Below are 15,319 nucleotides of genomic sequence, written 5' to 3'. Positions count from 1 at the left end.
GATTTTCTTACGCTCCAAAATGGCAAAATAAAACTATTTTTCGTGTGCATTTCACAATGAAAATATGAGACTTATTTTCGTGGATGTAAGGAGTGTTTAAGAAAAAAATTGTATTCTCGTCATTCCATTAGTTATAGTATTCTGTTTCAATATTTGAGTTACTTTCTTGTTTACAAATTAAATTACTGACCACTGGTCCAATAATCTCTAGCCCAGGTTGTATTATCAATTATAACGTCATATATTGCTTTATTTTTAACCAAAAGCTTCATAGCTTGAAAAAAATATTCATTGTAAAATTGTGAATTATGAATTTACTATTTAGTTTTTGGGCTTTTCTACGAAATTTTTTATATAAATTGTGAAGATTATTTTTTGTAAATTTTTTTACTATTATGTATTTCGATGTGTTGTTAGATTTAGATGACATGTTCCTTAAATTATATTGTTCCTGAATTTCTATTGTCTTCTACAACTAAGTTGCTAAATTCAATGTACCAACTTCAAATTATATAAACTAATGATTTCGTAGTACAAGGATGGTGAAAATTCGAACACAACTAAACAATATTGGAGTACAATAGAAGTGATTTTATATATGTATACATATAATTTTAGACGATAAGGTGTGCAATCATGGAAACACCTCAATTATAGAGTTCACTCCTAAAGTAGAAGTGATTTTATAATTTTTGAAGCCAGCTACAGCAAAGAGCTTTGCCCATTCTCTCTCAGTTCTTTCTTTTCCTGGATAATGAGCTAACATGAGCACGTCCATGAGCAGATGAGTTTCAGTCAACTCATGAGCTTGCTTCTCCTCATCCACAACCATGTCCACAATAATCACCTTTTTACCATTTATTTTGCTCTCAGCTATTGCTTCCTTGCATTTTCTCAGTATTTTGATGCAATCTTCGTCCATCCAGTTGTGCATTATCCACTGTCAATCACAAATTAATGGATTTGAAACTCATCCGAAAAGACTAGTCTATTTTTTAAGATCGGAAAGTTGATACCTTGAGGAGAACTGCATCAGCAAGGGGGGATGAACTCAAACATGTCTCCACTCACAAACCTCACATTCTCCGAGCCTTCCATGCGAGCGACGACATGTGGCAGGTCTAGCACGACGTATTTTAACCCTGAAAATGCCCCGGCCACGGCCTTGGCAACCTCTCCTGTGCCGCCTGTGACATCCACCATCGTCTTCAAACCCTGAAAAACATGCTTGCAGTCTCAAACAAGTATGCTGCCCATGAAGCATGCGTCAGCAGCCATGGCCTCATTAAACCCTTTATTCAATTTCTCATCTTTGGCTGCAAACTCCCAATGATCCATCCCATTTGTGGTGAAGAACGCAGAGAGACATTCTGTCAAAAGAAACCATAACTAGCCGTTGTATATTTATTGTGAGAGTTCCTAGCTCACATTCATATCTGTATGTTTCCAATGTAGTGTAGCGTTCCAATTACATTTAATGGTGTACTAAAGATCTTCAAATTACCCTATAAATACTAGGGTGATTTGCTCATTAAAATACACAAGAAATATTCACATCAAAGAGTTCTCTATCTTCTTCTACTTCCAATATGTCTTACCAATCTACCTATACCTCTCTCGATTACCATCTTTAAGATGGTATCAGAGCAGTAAATCAACAAAAAACCTCAAATGGAAGGTCAGCCAAATACACACTCTCGAGCTATTGATCGAGACAATCTCAAATCTAATTGATTTGTACAAAGCCAACACAAATAAAAACCAAAATTCCTACCAGCCAAAGAACTTCAGCGTAGAGACTAATCCTCTTCTGCCACAGCCACTCTCTGCAACTCATTCACACCCAAAAATGATGCAGCGGCTCACCTACAAGAAGCGCCACAGCTATGCAGCTGCTCACCTACAAGAAACCAATTCTGTTAAATCAGCAGACTCCAACTCGGCTCCCGGCGAAGATAGCAGCGACAGTGTTTGTAACATCCCGAATTTCCGAACCCTAATTTTAGAGCCCTAGAATTTATTATTGATGACGTGGAGTCGTGAATGCATTTATTGCATGTGATGCTATGGCCAAGTTGAGTCTAGGGTTTGCGTTGAAAGTTTGAAAAGTCAAACTTATTGATTTTGTGATGTGGCATGTGATTTATTAATTTATGAAGTGAATTATTTGTTAAGGGTGAGTGAGAATATTAGAGAACAATTTCCATAAATACTAGCCACCCAATTGTTGAAATTTTCAAACCCTAGACCCCTCCGAGAGGGAATTCTATTTTTCCGGATTTAATTTAATTCTTGGGATATTTATCCAAATTAAATCCAAAACCCAATTATTCCTTATTTTAATGAAAAAAATCGACACCCCCTTATTTAATAGTGACTTTCGAAAATCACTATGTTGGAAAGGAAATTGTATTTTGCTTATTTTATTGATTCCTTATTTGATTTCCTTCCATACCTAAAATTTAAATATTCTACCAAATATTTCCATACCTTAAGAGATCTTGCCATATCTTATTTTAGTGAATATCAAAAATTCATGCCTTATTTAAAAGGCATAGAAATGCCTATTTCAATCCCAAGTTGGGAGAATTCTTATTTTTATTTTGCTCCATGATATTTTATTCCACTCCGTAAAATATACCAAAACAAAGTCTTGGCTATTTTAAAAGCCTAATTTTTGAAAATTAGGGGTTTTTACCCTAGAGTCTATTTTTGTTAATTCTTCTTCCCTACTCCACAATATTTTTTATTTAATTGTGGAGAATAAAATCATACCAAATATTCTATTTTATTTACCTAAAGATTTTATTGAGCACTATAAATAAGAGAACCCCTAACCCTAGCCCCCATATTTTCGCCCCCTCCCATACTACACGCCCCCTCTCTCTTCTCCACACTCTCTCAATTTTCTTCTACTTTTCTTCAATAGTCCTTCAACCTTTGAGAAGAATTTGAAGTTTGATCCAAGAATCTTGAAGAACCAAGTCTAATACTTATTTCCTACCGATCGTTTTTCTCATGAGGTATTTTATATTCATCTTCTTCGACTCCTCTTCTTTCTAACCGATTAATCGGTCTTCTTGAACCCTCATGCATCTTGGTTGAGTGAAAGTGGGACAAAGGGGATATGGGAATATGTTTCATGTGTGTGGCGTGTGTGTGTGTGTGCGAGTCGTGTGTGTGTGTTGTGTTGGTGTAGTGTGTGTTTGATGGCTAAATATTCTTGTGTAACATATGTCGATGTTAGATCTAGATTGTAGATGCGAATGGAACTTGTGTGATAAACATGATTTTGATTGATTAGTAATGATAAGATAAATCGATGGGAAAGGGAAAAGTATTGAGACATGCATGAGTAAGAGTAGTGTTGAACCTAATTTGTGATATGTGCCTATGTGATTAAAAGGTGAAACTTTGGTTGCGAAGCCAGATAACGGAAAAGCGAAACAACTTGAAATCTAAGCAGTCGAGGTGGGCTTTACTCTTAAAACTCTCTTTTATTTTGTCAAAAAATATTGATTGGTGTTATAAGGGTGGTTTAACTGTTATGCCATGCCTATGTTTGTTTTATTGTGATATTGTGTGCCTGATGCCTAGTTTGTGAGTTCGCTCCATTGGGCTATAGGGCTATGGATATGATTATACGAATTCGGGTCTGAGAATGGGCCGTAAACCCTACCAGGCTGTGTACACGATGGGATCGGGAGCCGTCCTTGCTAGTCGGCCGGTCTCGTGGGCGAAAAGTGTGGCCACACTTTCGTCGCACCATGGAAATATTGTGATTGTGATTGTGGAAACTTATGAGAAAATGGGGAGTTATTTTGACTGGCCAGTCTATGGAAAATATATTTTGTGATACTCGGGATATTCTCTTATAACTGCTTAAAACTCGAGTTCACTTGGTAAGGGTGGCAAAACTTATAAAACATTTTGGCAACGAGTTCACTGACTATTTCAAAATACTCAGCCCTGCATGTGTTTTCCTTATGTGCAACGATGACGAGCGGTGGCGGGTGTTGAGCTTGTTAACTAATTAAGATGGATAATTTGAACTTCAAGTGTAGTTGTGTCTTCATACATAGCTGCTCTTTTTCTCTTGGTCGTCTTCCGCTGAGTTTTTGATACACTTTAGTGTTGTTATGGATACTTTGCACTTATTCCTTTGGCTTTTGAGGCCTTAGGTTTTTCTTGAGGATTTTATCTTGGAAACCATGTCGTACATCTTGAGATTTTGCTCGTTATTTATGATACCTTCCTATTTCTTATTTAAGCTTCTAGGTTAAGTTGTTGTTTTATTGCTCTGATGTTTCCTTTAAATGCTTTGGTCAAAACTCTTTAAATGAAACCCTAGCCTATGTTTACTTCTTTAGAGTCCGTTTGGGTAGCAGCCGCCACATTTATTGTACCCTAGGAGGGCGGGCTGTTATAGTGTTGAATTTGGAGACGCAACTGAAGAAACTCCCGAGATAAAGCTTGAGACTGAACCAGCGGCGAAGAAGAAAAGCAACGGCGAATCTTCCACTGCTCTGAATCTGCCACTGCTCCGAATCTGCCATTCCGATGCTCCGAAGAAGACGTACATGGCGTTGGCGGCTGAACCTGCGTCAGCGTCGGCAGCGGCTGCTCCACCCTTCACAGACAGCAGCGTCGGCGGCAGAAGAAGCAACACTAGTCGGCCGCAGCATCCGTCACAAGCTGAAGCACCATCGGCAGCGGCGGTATCGGCGTCGGCGGCGGCTGAAGCAACGACGACGGAGGAAGCTTTTGTGGGAATGACTATGGTTGAAGGATCTGTTGTGCAGTTTTCTAAAACCCCCTCCACACACTTTGCAGGAAACCCCCCAAACTTATACACCCTTCCAGATCCGACCTCACCCCAAACATTTCTCACAAAAACCCCCAGACAATTCTGAAGCTATCAAAGCCACCCCAGAAAATTCAAAAGTTGCCTAACCCACCCCAATTTTATGAAATATTATACAAAAATCCCACATGTGTCCAAAATACCAAAGTAACACCCCCAAGTCTCAAAAATTTTGAAAATTAACTCCAATTTTTTGAATTTCAGCCCTCAATTACATGTGCAAATACTTTCCAAGGCCTCGCATACTCATCTTCCTCGGCCATAGGACTTAAAGACCGCCACTGGATTTTTTATTGTGGGGCAACCGATACCATGTCCTTTGACGCATCGGACTTTCTCGATATTTCCTATTCCACAAAATAATTCGTCCTAACCGCCAATGAGGATTTAGCTCAAGTACAGGGGGCGGGCACTATCACTATTTCACCCCCTTCACCTCTCAAACTGCCTTTATGTTCCTTCATTGTCCCACAAACTTTTGTCTGTGAGTCATGTCACAAAGGATCTCAATTGCAAATTGCTAATGCAGCCTCGTTTTTGCATGTTACAGGATATCAAGACAGGGACGATAGTTGGGCGTGGCACTGAACGACATGGCTTGTACTACATGGATGAGATAGTCCAACAGAGTACTGCGATGCTAACTCACGGACTTACTGATAGACAAATTTGGCTATTGCATCGTAGGTTAGGGCACCCATCTATAGGATATCTTCGCCTTCTCTTTCCTGAGTTAGTTTCTTCTAGGCATGTTTTGAGTTGTGAAACTTGTGTTTTGGCAAAGAGCCATAGACATTCTTTCAAATTAAACAACATTAGAGAAAAATCTCTTTTTGTATGCTTCAGGTTTTCGCACACATGCTTCAGTTTGCTCCATAAAGGTGGCGAGAGCCTCTTCTAGGGTGGGCTTCATATTTCCATCTAACGGCTCGTCCAAGAAGATGGAAGGGGAGTTGCCTTCTGTGTAGAAATTGTAACCCCCTGGACTAGGGTGGTAATCACTGTAGCTCCAGCCTTGATCATTTAGATGCACATAATCCACATCTTCATAAACATCTTCAGGTTCAGTAGCTTGCATCCCACTGTGTTGGCTCATGAGTTCGAGAGTTCGAGCCAACTGTTCCTTTAATAGATCAATCTTATCTGGGGGTCGGCCTCTAGGTGTGTACCTCGCAAACATGGACATAACACCAATTAGAACTCAAAGAGAGAACACAAAAATAAAAATAAAGCAAATAAAGCAAATAAAATCTAGACTAGTAATCTCAATTATTATCACGATATTTAAGCTATATTGACACAAAATTGTCCCCGGCAACGGCGCCAAAAACTTGACTCAACTTATTTTAACACAAATAATACCCGCAAGTGTACGGGGCTAGTGTAGCAATTAGCAAGCAAGAGTATTGTATCCCACAGAGACAAGATTGTATCAACTCAAGTACCACAAACAAATTTCAATTACTATCTTGATATTCCAAGAGAAATGGATTTGTTCTAACACTACAATAAGCATGTAACAATGAAAAAAAATTAAACGTGACAAGAGGAAATAAACACAAGTGAAAAGATACCACAAAGAGGGGAGTAGAGTTTTGGATCCAACTACAATGGAATTGTCTTGTGATTGATTCAACAACTTCGATTACCCATTTTATGTCTCTATGATTACTAGAAAAGTCGTTGGTCTAGGTTGAGCCCTCTCGCAAGTGTACTCACCCCGTTGATTATCCCTTAATGTTGAAGTCTCCTTCTAATATGTTAAGATTAACTCCATAGAGCAAAAGACCCAAGCCCTCACTAAGGTTCCCCTCTTTCGAGTGTAGATTATCAAAGTGATGCTCACTCTTTTATCAAACCTGGATAGGTATCTCTCGATTACAACTAACAAGGTAAACAACCCCAATTGGTAGCTAAGCAATTGAATTGAAAAGGCATAAGAATGAACAAAGAAATCACAAGAGCTAAGCAATCAAAAGAATTCCTTGAATTAATCACAAACATCCATTGTAGTCTTCACCAAAACTCCACAATAAAATTACCTACTCATGTTCTTCATGAAAACCAAAACAATGGATTCAATCAAATACATCAAAGAAAGCAAATAAATACTCATGTGGAATGATTCTATGGATTAGAGACTCCAATCTCTCGATTTGTATTCTTCAATCTTCAAATCTGTGAACCCTAGGCATTCTTCCTTTTTAATCCTCAATGAAAAATTGTGTTTTTGGCATAAAAATACGCCAAAATAGCGTACCCGGCCGGGTGGAATTATAAAGAGTAAATTTCACCCGGACGGGTGGTCATTTTTGACCACTTTCTGACGGTTTCGGCGCAGAACACCGTACCCGGCCCGGTGGTCAACTCACCCGGCCGCGTGAAATTTTCTGGAACGCACAGTGTTCTTATAACGACCATAACTTCTTCTACCGAATTTCGATTGAGGCGTGCGAGATACCAACGCGAAGCTCTTTCGAAGACGAAGAGATTGATATGCATTAGGGGCTGATTGGACTTCAAAATCTCCAATTAATATTGTCTCAAACTAAGGCTGCTGCACATCTATATATTTTGTACCTTTTTCTACACATTCTTAACAAAATGGTCAAATACCAAAATAATAGAGAAGTAATCATAATCATATCCTATAATAGATGAAATGTGATCAAAACCATGCAAGATTACTCTCTAAAACCAAGCAAAATCCAAGTATGTCAGTTAGTTTCTTCTAGGCATGTTTTGAGTTGTGAAAGTTGTGTTTTGGCAAAGAGCCATAGACATTCTTTCAAATTAAACAACACTAGAGAAAAATCTCCTTTTGCTTTGGTTCATTCTGATGTGTGGGGTCCTGCTCCGGTTACTGGAGGACAAGGGTTTCGATATTTTTTGTTATTTATAGATGATTTTTCTCGTATGACTTGGATTTATTTTTTTAAAACAAAATCAGAAGTTTTTGAGAAATTTACTGAGTTCTATCGTCTTGTTCAAACCCAGTATAACTCCAAAATTTAAGTCCTTAGATCTGATAATGGGAGGGAATACGTGAATTCTAGGATGAAATCTTTCTTCAGTGAAAAAGGTCTTGTCCACCAAACTTCGTGTGCATATACACCAGAACAAAATAGGGTAGCTGAGCGAAAAAATCGATATATCCTAGAAATTACTCGTGCCCTCCTCATTGAATCCAACATCCCAAAATCCTTTTGGTCGGAAGCCATCGCAACTGCTGTCTATCTCCTTAATCGTCTTCCCACAGGAATCCTAAACTTCAAAACCCCCTAGAGGTCTTCTCTTCCCAACACTCAATTCCCTCATCCCTCAACCTTGAGCCCAAACTTTTCGGTTGCATTGTCTTTGTCCACATACCCAAGCATGATCGTGATAAATTCTCACCATGTGCCGTTAAATGTGTCTTCTTGGGTTATGGAATAAATCAGAATGGATATAGGTGCTATGACCCATCAACAGATCGCATGTACGTTGCTATGAATTGTGACTTTGTTGAGAGTGAATATTTCTATAGCCAATATAGCGGTCCGGGGGGGGGGGGGGAGGGTGAGACAGGAAGCCCTAATAGCGACACACTAAATTGGCTATCTCTGTGGGGAGAAACCATTCAAGGGGAGGATATTCAAGGGGGAGACAACCAAAGTGGCCTACCAGATCAAAATCTTGTCATAGAAAACTGTCCAACAGAGGAAGTTAGCAGTACCACATGGCAGTCAAATCCCCAAGGACAGGACATGTCAATTTAGGGCACTGCCGAGCTATCTGACCAGTCTTTGAATCCTGCGGTAAATGCTTCTAATCCCAATATTGGTACCCTACCTGAAACCACTAACAGTGACACGGAAAACAAAAGTGATACAGATGAGCCGCCAACAGAACAAGATACAGGGCACGACAGATTGCCCCACAAAAGTACAAGGGGCATTCCTCCTCGAAGATATTTGCCAGACTGGAAAGGACGAAAATCTAGATACTGTGTTGCAAATCTTACCCATGGACACCTTGCCGAAATGGATAGGGAATTTGAAGCTGCACTTTACGAAGAATAAGAAATTCCACAGTCATTCAAGGAGGCAATGAAACATAAGCATTGGAGGGAAGCCATGAAAAATGAGATCGATGCCTTGATAAAAAAAAATGAGACATGGGAGAAGTGTACTCTATCCCCAGGAAAGAAGCCAATAGGATGTCGTTGGATTTTCACCATAAAGAGACGTGTTGATGGTTCAATCGAGAGATACAAGGCAAGATTGGTTTCTAAGGGATATACCCAAGTGTATGGTAATGATGAGACTTTCTCCCCTGTGGCCAAACTAGATACGGTAAGAGCTCTTCTTTCTGTAGCTGTATGTAAGGAATGACCATTATACCAATTTGATGTTACAAATGCCTTTCTCCGTGGAGAACTTGAGAAAAATAAGAAAGTCTATATGGAAGTCCCGCCAGGTTTTTATGAAGAATTTGGGAAAGGACAGGTGTGCAGACTGAGAAAGACCTTGTATGGGTTAAAGCAATCCCCCAGAGTGTGGTTTGGATGATTTTTCCAGGCCATGTTCAAATATGGCTTCAAACAGAGTCATTCAGATTACACACTTTTCCTAAGGAGAGGAACGGAAAAAGGACATGTTTGATCATTTATGTTGACGACATGATCATAACAAGAGACGATGTCGAAGAAATCCAGATGCTGAGGAGAATCTTTTCAAGGAGTTTGAAATGAAGGACTTGGGAGCTTTGAAATACTTCCTAAGAATTGAAGTGTTGAGATCCCAACACGGAATATATCTAAGGCAAAAGAAGTATGTACTCGACATGCTAGTTGAAACAGGCCTACTGGACTGCAAGCCTGCTGAAACCCAAATGGTACCCAACCATGGGTTGAAGATTGTGGATGGAGCTAATCCTACAGATCGTGAAAGGTATCAACGATTAGTAGGAAAACTTATCTATCTTGCTCATACTCGGCCCGATATCTCATATGCAGTTGGAGTTGTGAGTCAATTCATGCATCAACCTCAGGAAGATCATATGAATGCTGTCATGAGAATTGTGAGGTATTTAAAAGGAACAACTAGTTATGGGATATTCTTAGAGAAAAAGAAAGATTTGGAGATTGATGGGTACACGGATGCCGATCGAGCAAGTAATCCCGTCGATAGAAAATCCACAAGAGGGTACTTCACCTTTGTAGGAGGTAACTTAGTCACTTGGAGGAGCAAGAAGAAGAAAGTTGGAGCCCTATCAAGTGCGGAAGCTGAATTTCAAGGGATTAGAAATGGTCTGATGGAGATACTTTGGCTTAGAAGATTGTTAACAGAAATTGATTTTCCACCTACACGGAAAAGCCAACTTTTTTGTGACAACGAAGCGACAATCAACATTTAAGAGAATCCCGTACAACATGACATAACAAAACATGTCGAAATTGATCGTCACTTCATCAAAGAAAAACTCGAAAGCGGCATAATCGAATTTCCATTCGTTCGATCTGAGGAACAACTCGCAGACATATTAACCAGGGCACTGTGTCCAAAAGTCTTCAAAGAATTTCTTGGCAAGTTGAGTATCGGAGATACCGTTGCTCAACTTGAGGGAGAGTGTCAAAAGAAACCATAAATAGCCGTTGCATATTTAGTGAGATAGTTCCTAGATCACATTCATATGTGTATGGTTCCTATGTAGTGTAGAGTTCCAATTACATTTATGGTGTACTAAAGAACTTCAAATTACCCTATAAATACTAGGGTGATTTGCTCATCAAAATACATAAGAAATATTCACATCAAAGAGTTCTCTATCTTCTTCTACTTCCAATGTCTTACCAATCTACCTATACCTCTCTCGATTACCATCTTTAAGACATTCGTCTCAAAACCATTCAGTCATATGATGGAATGGGCCAATGAAGGTCGGGTCGGTGATGGTAAGTGCAAGTGGCACAAGGCTCAGTGGCTCATCTCGTATCAAGAGACGGGAAGTCCTAGTGAGAGAATAAGCTTCTTCTCGCTCCTCTTGGTGGGAGATGATGATCTTGTTGAAGAAGTTGGAGTGGACTAGAATTCGCATGAGGCGATAGAGGCCATGGGACTTTTCCTTGTTGATGCCGAGGACTTCGGCCAGTTGGGAAAGTGTGATAGGTTTGTCGTGTTTGTGGATGACGTTGGGTATGCGTAGCTCAACCGCAGATCTTAGTGCCATGGAGTTTATGTAGCTGACAATGTGGTTCAAAACATGAGCTTGAGCTTCAAGAAGGTCTTGGGAGGATGTGGCCATTCTTGCTTGATTTGATTAATTTTTTGTATCATTATTTTCCCTTTTATAGATAAGATCATTCGTGTTGCTATATAACTATAAAGTATAAACATTGTAGATTTAGGATTTTATGAGTACTAACAATTAAACATTGAGACTGACTAGGATTACGTAATTTCCTTAAAGCTTCCTTCAAATATTAGGGTTAATAGGTCTGTGGCATTTACTCGAATTCACAGAAAAATAAGACAGACTTCATGTTGGAAAGGGGGAGAACATAAATATGTCGCCCAAGATTAATGTGCCGCCCAACATTCATTATGGAGAGTTCCTAAGTGATGTAGTGTTCCTAAGCTTTGTAGAGTACCAATTTATATTTATTGATGTACCAGAATATTCTCATCCATCCTACAAATACGGTATTGATTATGCATTACTTTGACTTATCAAATGGTGTGGGTTTTTCGTAACCCAATAAACCTGATATTTTGGGTAGTGGTGATTAATATCTAGCGGTGCTAGGATTGCTATTATATTGAATCGTGCGCGAGGAGAGTCTCGTTTGATAATGTCCTCAAGAGGAGTGCGAAACAAGGTTTTATTATTCGGAACCTAGCTAGTTGGAGTTTGATTATTCTATGAATAATAAATAAGCGTTTCATGCTAAGTCCACTCTTGGAATTAATAAGAAGTTAATTAATTAAGTTCATAGCAGACATTAATTAATTAATGAACATTTTTATCTTAAGCGCGGAAAATGAAAGTTAAAACGGAAAACCGGATTACTTATAATTTTGGATTTGGATGGGGAGAGTTCAATATTACTTTTGTAATGGCTGCTCGTAATATTCCAATTAAAGCTTGTATAAAATTGTGAGTTCAATTTAATTAGTAAAAAGTAAATTGGATGAGCCCATGTCCAAAACCTTCCATAGATCTCAATTTGGGCCCAAAAGGAACTTAATATAAATAGGAGAATAAAGGAGACAGAGTGATTACAATTTTTATCTTAAAATTTTCAAAAATTTCACCCCCCTCACATAGAGCTGGTCGAATACTTTCCTCTCCTCTTAGGAGTAGAATTTCTTTCTTCTTTATTTAAGTCCTAGTATTCTGGTGAGATCAGCCCACACTGATATCGGAGTACAGTTCGGGAACCAGAGAGAAGATCTGTAGTCTAGTATTCAAAGCGTCACATGGAGAAGCTGCTAGCCATCTTCAATTCTTTGGAGAATTAATTAGGTATTATTTCTGCTCCGTAGAAAAGCATGTTTTAGGTTTCAATATTCTTAAAGTATGATTAATTCAAGTTATGAGCATGATACATGTGAGAATTACGCGAATAGATTTTGTCTAAATAATCTGCTGAATAGATCTGATTATTATGTGATTTATTTGTGCGATTAATAATTATTAAATTATGTTAATTTGTCGAACCGCTTCCGCTGCCAGCTCCTTCAGCGGGAACCATTACCATTTCACCCACCATCCATCTCTCAAATTGTCTTTATGTCCCTTCTTTATCTCATAAACTCTTCTCCATCAGTCATGTTACCAAAGACCTTAACTGCAAATTACTGATGCAACCCCGTTTTTGCATGTTACGGGATATCAAGACGGGGACGATAGTTGGGCGTGGCACTAAGCGACATGGATTGTACTATGTAGATGTGACTGCTCAACAGGGTACTGCGATGCTGACTCACGGGCTGACTAACAGACAAATTTGGCTCTTACATCGTCGGTTAGGGCACCCATCTATAGGATATCTCCACCTTCTCTTCCTTATGTTAGTGTCTTCTTCACATGCTTTGAATTGTAAAACTTATGTTCTGGCAAAGACTCACAGACATTCCTTCAAATTAAACAACTCTAGAGAAAAATCTCCATTTGCTTTGATTCATTCTGATGTGTGGGGTCCTGCCCTAGTTACTGGATGGCAAAGTTTTCGACATTTTTTTGTTATTTATCAATGATTTTTCTCGCATGACTTGGATTTATTTTTTGAAGACAAAATCAGAAGTTTTTGAAAAATTCACTGAGTTCTATAAACTTGTCCAAACTCAATATAACTCAAAAATTCAAATCCTTAGTTCCGATAATGGGAGGGAATATGTGAACTCTAGAATGCAAGCTTTCTTCACCAAAAACGGCCTTATCCACCTAACCTCTTGCATATATACACTAGAACAAAATGGAGTCGCCGAGCGAAAAAATCTATATATCCTAGAAATTACTAGATCCCTCTTAATCGACTCTAACATCCCCAAGTCCTTCTGGCCTGAAGCCGTCGCTACTGCTGTCTATCTCCTAAATCGTCTCCCCACAGGTATCCTTAACTTTAAAACTCCTCTTGATAACTTCTCATCCCTGAATTTGGTACCCTCCTCCCTCCAACTTGACCCCAAAATTTTGGTTGTACTGTGTTTGTTCACATTCCCAAACATGACCGTGATAAATTCTCACCTTGTGCGGTCAAATGTGTTTTCTTGGGTTACGGGAAAAATCAGAAAGGTTATCGGTGCTATGACCCTTCAAAAGATCGTATGTACACCACTATGAATTGCGACTTTGTTGAGTGTGAATACTTCTATAGCCAACCTCGTGGTCAGAGGGAGAGTGCAAATCAAACATCGGGCAGTGACACACTCAATTGGCTACCTCTTTGGGGAGACACCATTCAGGTGGAGGAAAAGAGCAACCACCAAACCAACCAGACAAACCAAAACTCTGTCACGGAAGTCGGTCCAACGGAGGAAGCTAGCAATACCACCGGACAATCTAATCCTCAAGGACAGACCATGCCGCTTCAGAACACCACCGAACTATCAGATCCGTCTTTAAATCCTGAGGTATACACTTCTGATCCTGAAATTCCACTTGAAAACACTAACAATGACAGGAGCAATGTAGATGAACCGGTTGCAGGACATAACTATAAGTTGCCTCATAGAAGCACTAGAGGTATTCCTCCCCGGAGATATTCTCCAGACTGGAAAGGACCGAAATCTCGGTACTCTATTTCAAATCTGATACAAGGGCACCTTACTGAAATGGCAAGGGCATTTGAAGCGGAATTGTATGAAGAAGAGGAGATTCCACAGTCCTTCGAAATGGCAATGAAACACAAACATTGGAGGGAAGCTATGGAGAAGGAGATTGATGCCCTGATCAAAAACGAAACATGGAAAAAATATACTCAACCTCCGGGAAAGAAATCAGTAGGATGTCGATGGGTGTTCACCATAAAAAGGCGTGCAGATGGTTCAATCGAGAGATACAAAGCAAGATTGGTGGCTAAGGTATATACTCAAATATATTGAGTAGACTATGAAGAAACGTTCTCCCCGGTGGCCAAACTGAACACTGTAAGAGTTCTTCTATCTGTTGCAGCATGTAAGGATTGGCCATTGCATCAGTTTGATGTTACGAATGCATTTCTTCACGGAGAACTCGAGAGAAATAAGGAGGTCTAGATGGAGGTTCCTCCAGGATGCTATGAAGAATTTGGAAAAGGGCAAGTTTGCAGGTTGAGAAAGACCCTTTATGGATTAAAGCAGTCTCCCAGAGTATGGTTTGGTAGATTTTGCCAAGCAATGTTCAAACATGGCTTTAAGCAAAGCCATTCGGACCACACACTTTTTCTGAAGAAAAGGAACGACAAGGTAACATGTCTGATCATCTATGTTGACGACATGATCATCACAGGAGACGATGTTGAAGAAATCCAAAACCTGAGAGAGAGCCTCTTCAAGGAGTTCGAAATGAAGGACTTGAAAGCATTGAAGTACTTTCTAGGAATTGAAGTACTAAGGTCAAAATGCGGAATATTCCTAAGGCAGAAGAAATATGTACTTGACTTACTTGCTGAAACGGGCCTCCTAGACTGTAAGCCCGCTGAGACTCCAATGATACCAAATCATGGGTTGAATATTGTTGATGGAGCTAAACCTACAGATCGTGAGAAATACCAAAGGTTGGTAGGAAAACTCATATATCTTTCTCACACTAGACCTGACATCACATATGCAGTTGGAGTCGTCAGTCAATTAATGCATCAACCGCAAGAAGATCATATGGACGCTGCCATGAGGATTGTAAGATACTTAAAGGGGACAACCGGTTTTGGAGTCTTCTAAGAAAAAAAGGAAGACTTGGATATTGATGGATACACCGATGCTAACTGAGCAA

The 15,319-nt window shown here is 39.4% G+C and overlaps 1 protein-coding gene and 2 pseudogenes across 1 annotated transcript; 1 reads left to right on the top strand and 2 right to left on the bottom strand.

Moving 5' to 3' along the window:
- Window positions 1–634: 634 nt before the first annotated feature.
- Window positions 635–11,149, bottom strand: LOC125191757 (8-hydroxyquercetin 8-O-methyltransferase-like; annotated as a pseudogene).
- Window positions 9,806–10,634, bottom strand: LOC148929400 (uncharacterized; annotated as a pseudogene).
- Window positions 11,150–11,411: 262 nt separating the features above from the next.
- On the top strand, window positions 11,412–14,161 carry LOC148929399 (uncharacterized). The gene is made up of 4 exons (XM_089056837.1): window positions 11,412–11,547; window positions 12,581–12,891; window positions 13,603–13,980; window positions 14,042–14,161. Exons 1-4 carry the CDS (start codon window positions 11,412–11,414, stop codon window positions 14,159–14,161), a joined length of 945 nt encoding a protein of 314 aa, XP_088912963.1.
- The last annotated feature ends 1,158 nt before the right edge of the window (window positions 14,162–15,319 follow it).

Source organism: Salvia hispanica, chromosome 4 (assembly GCF_029641045.1).
Source record: "Salvia hispanica isolate PSC_SH4W2 chromosome 4, Shi_PSC_v1, whole genome shotgun sequence".
Taxonomy (NCBI): Eukaryota; Viridiplantae; Streptophyta; class Magnoliopsida; order Lamiales; family Lamiaceae; genus Salvia; species Salvia hispanica.
This window is presented reverse-complemented; position numbering and strand designations above follow the sequence as displayed.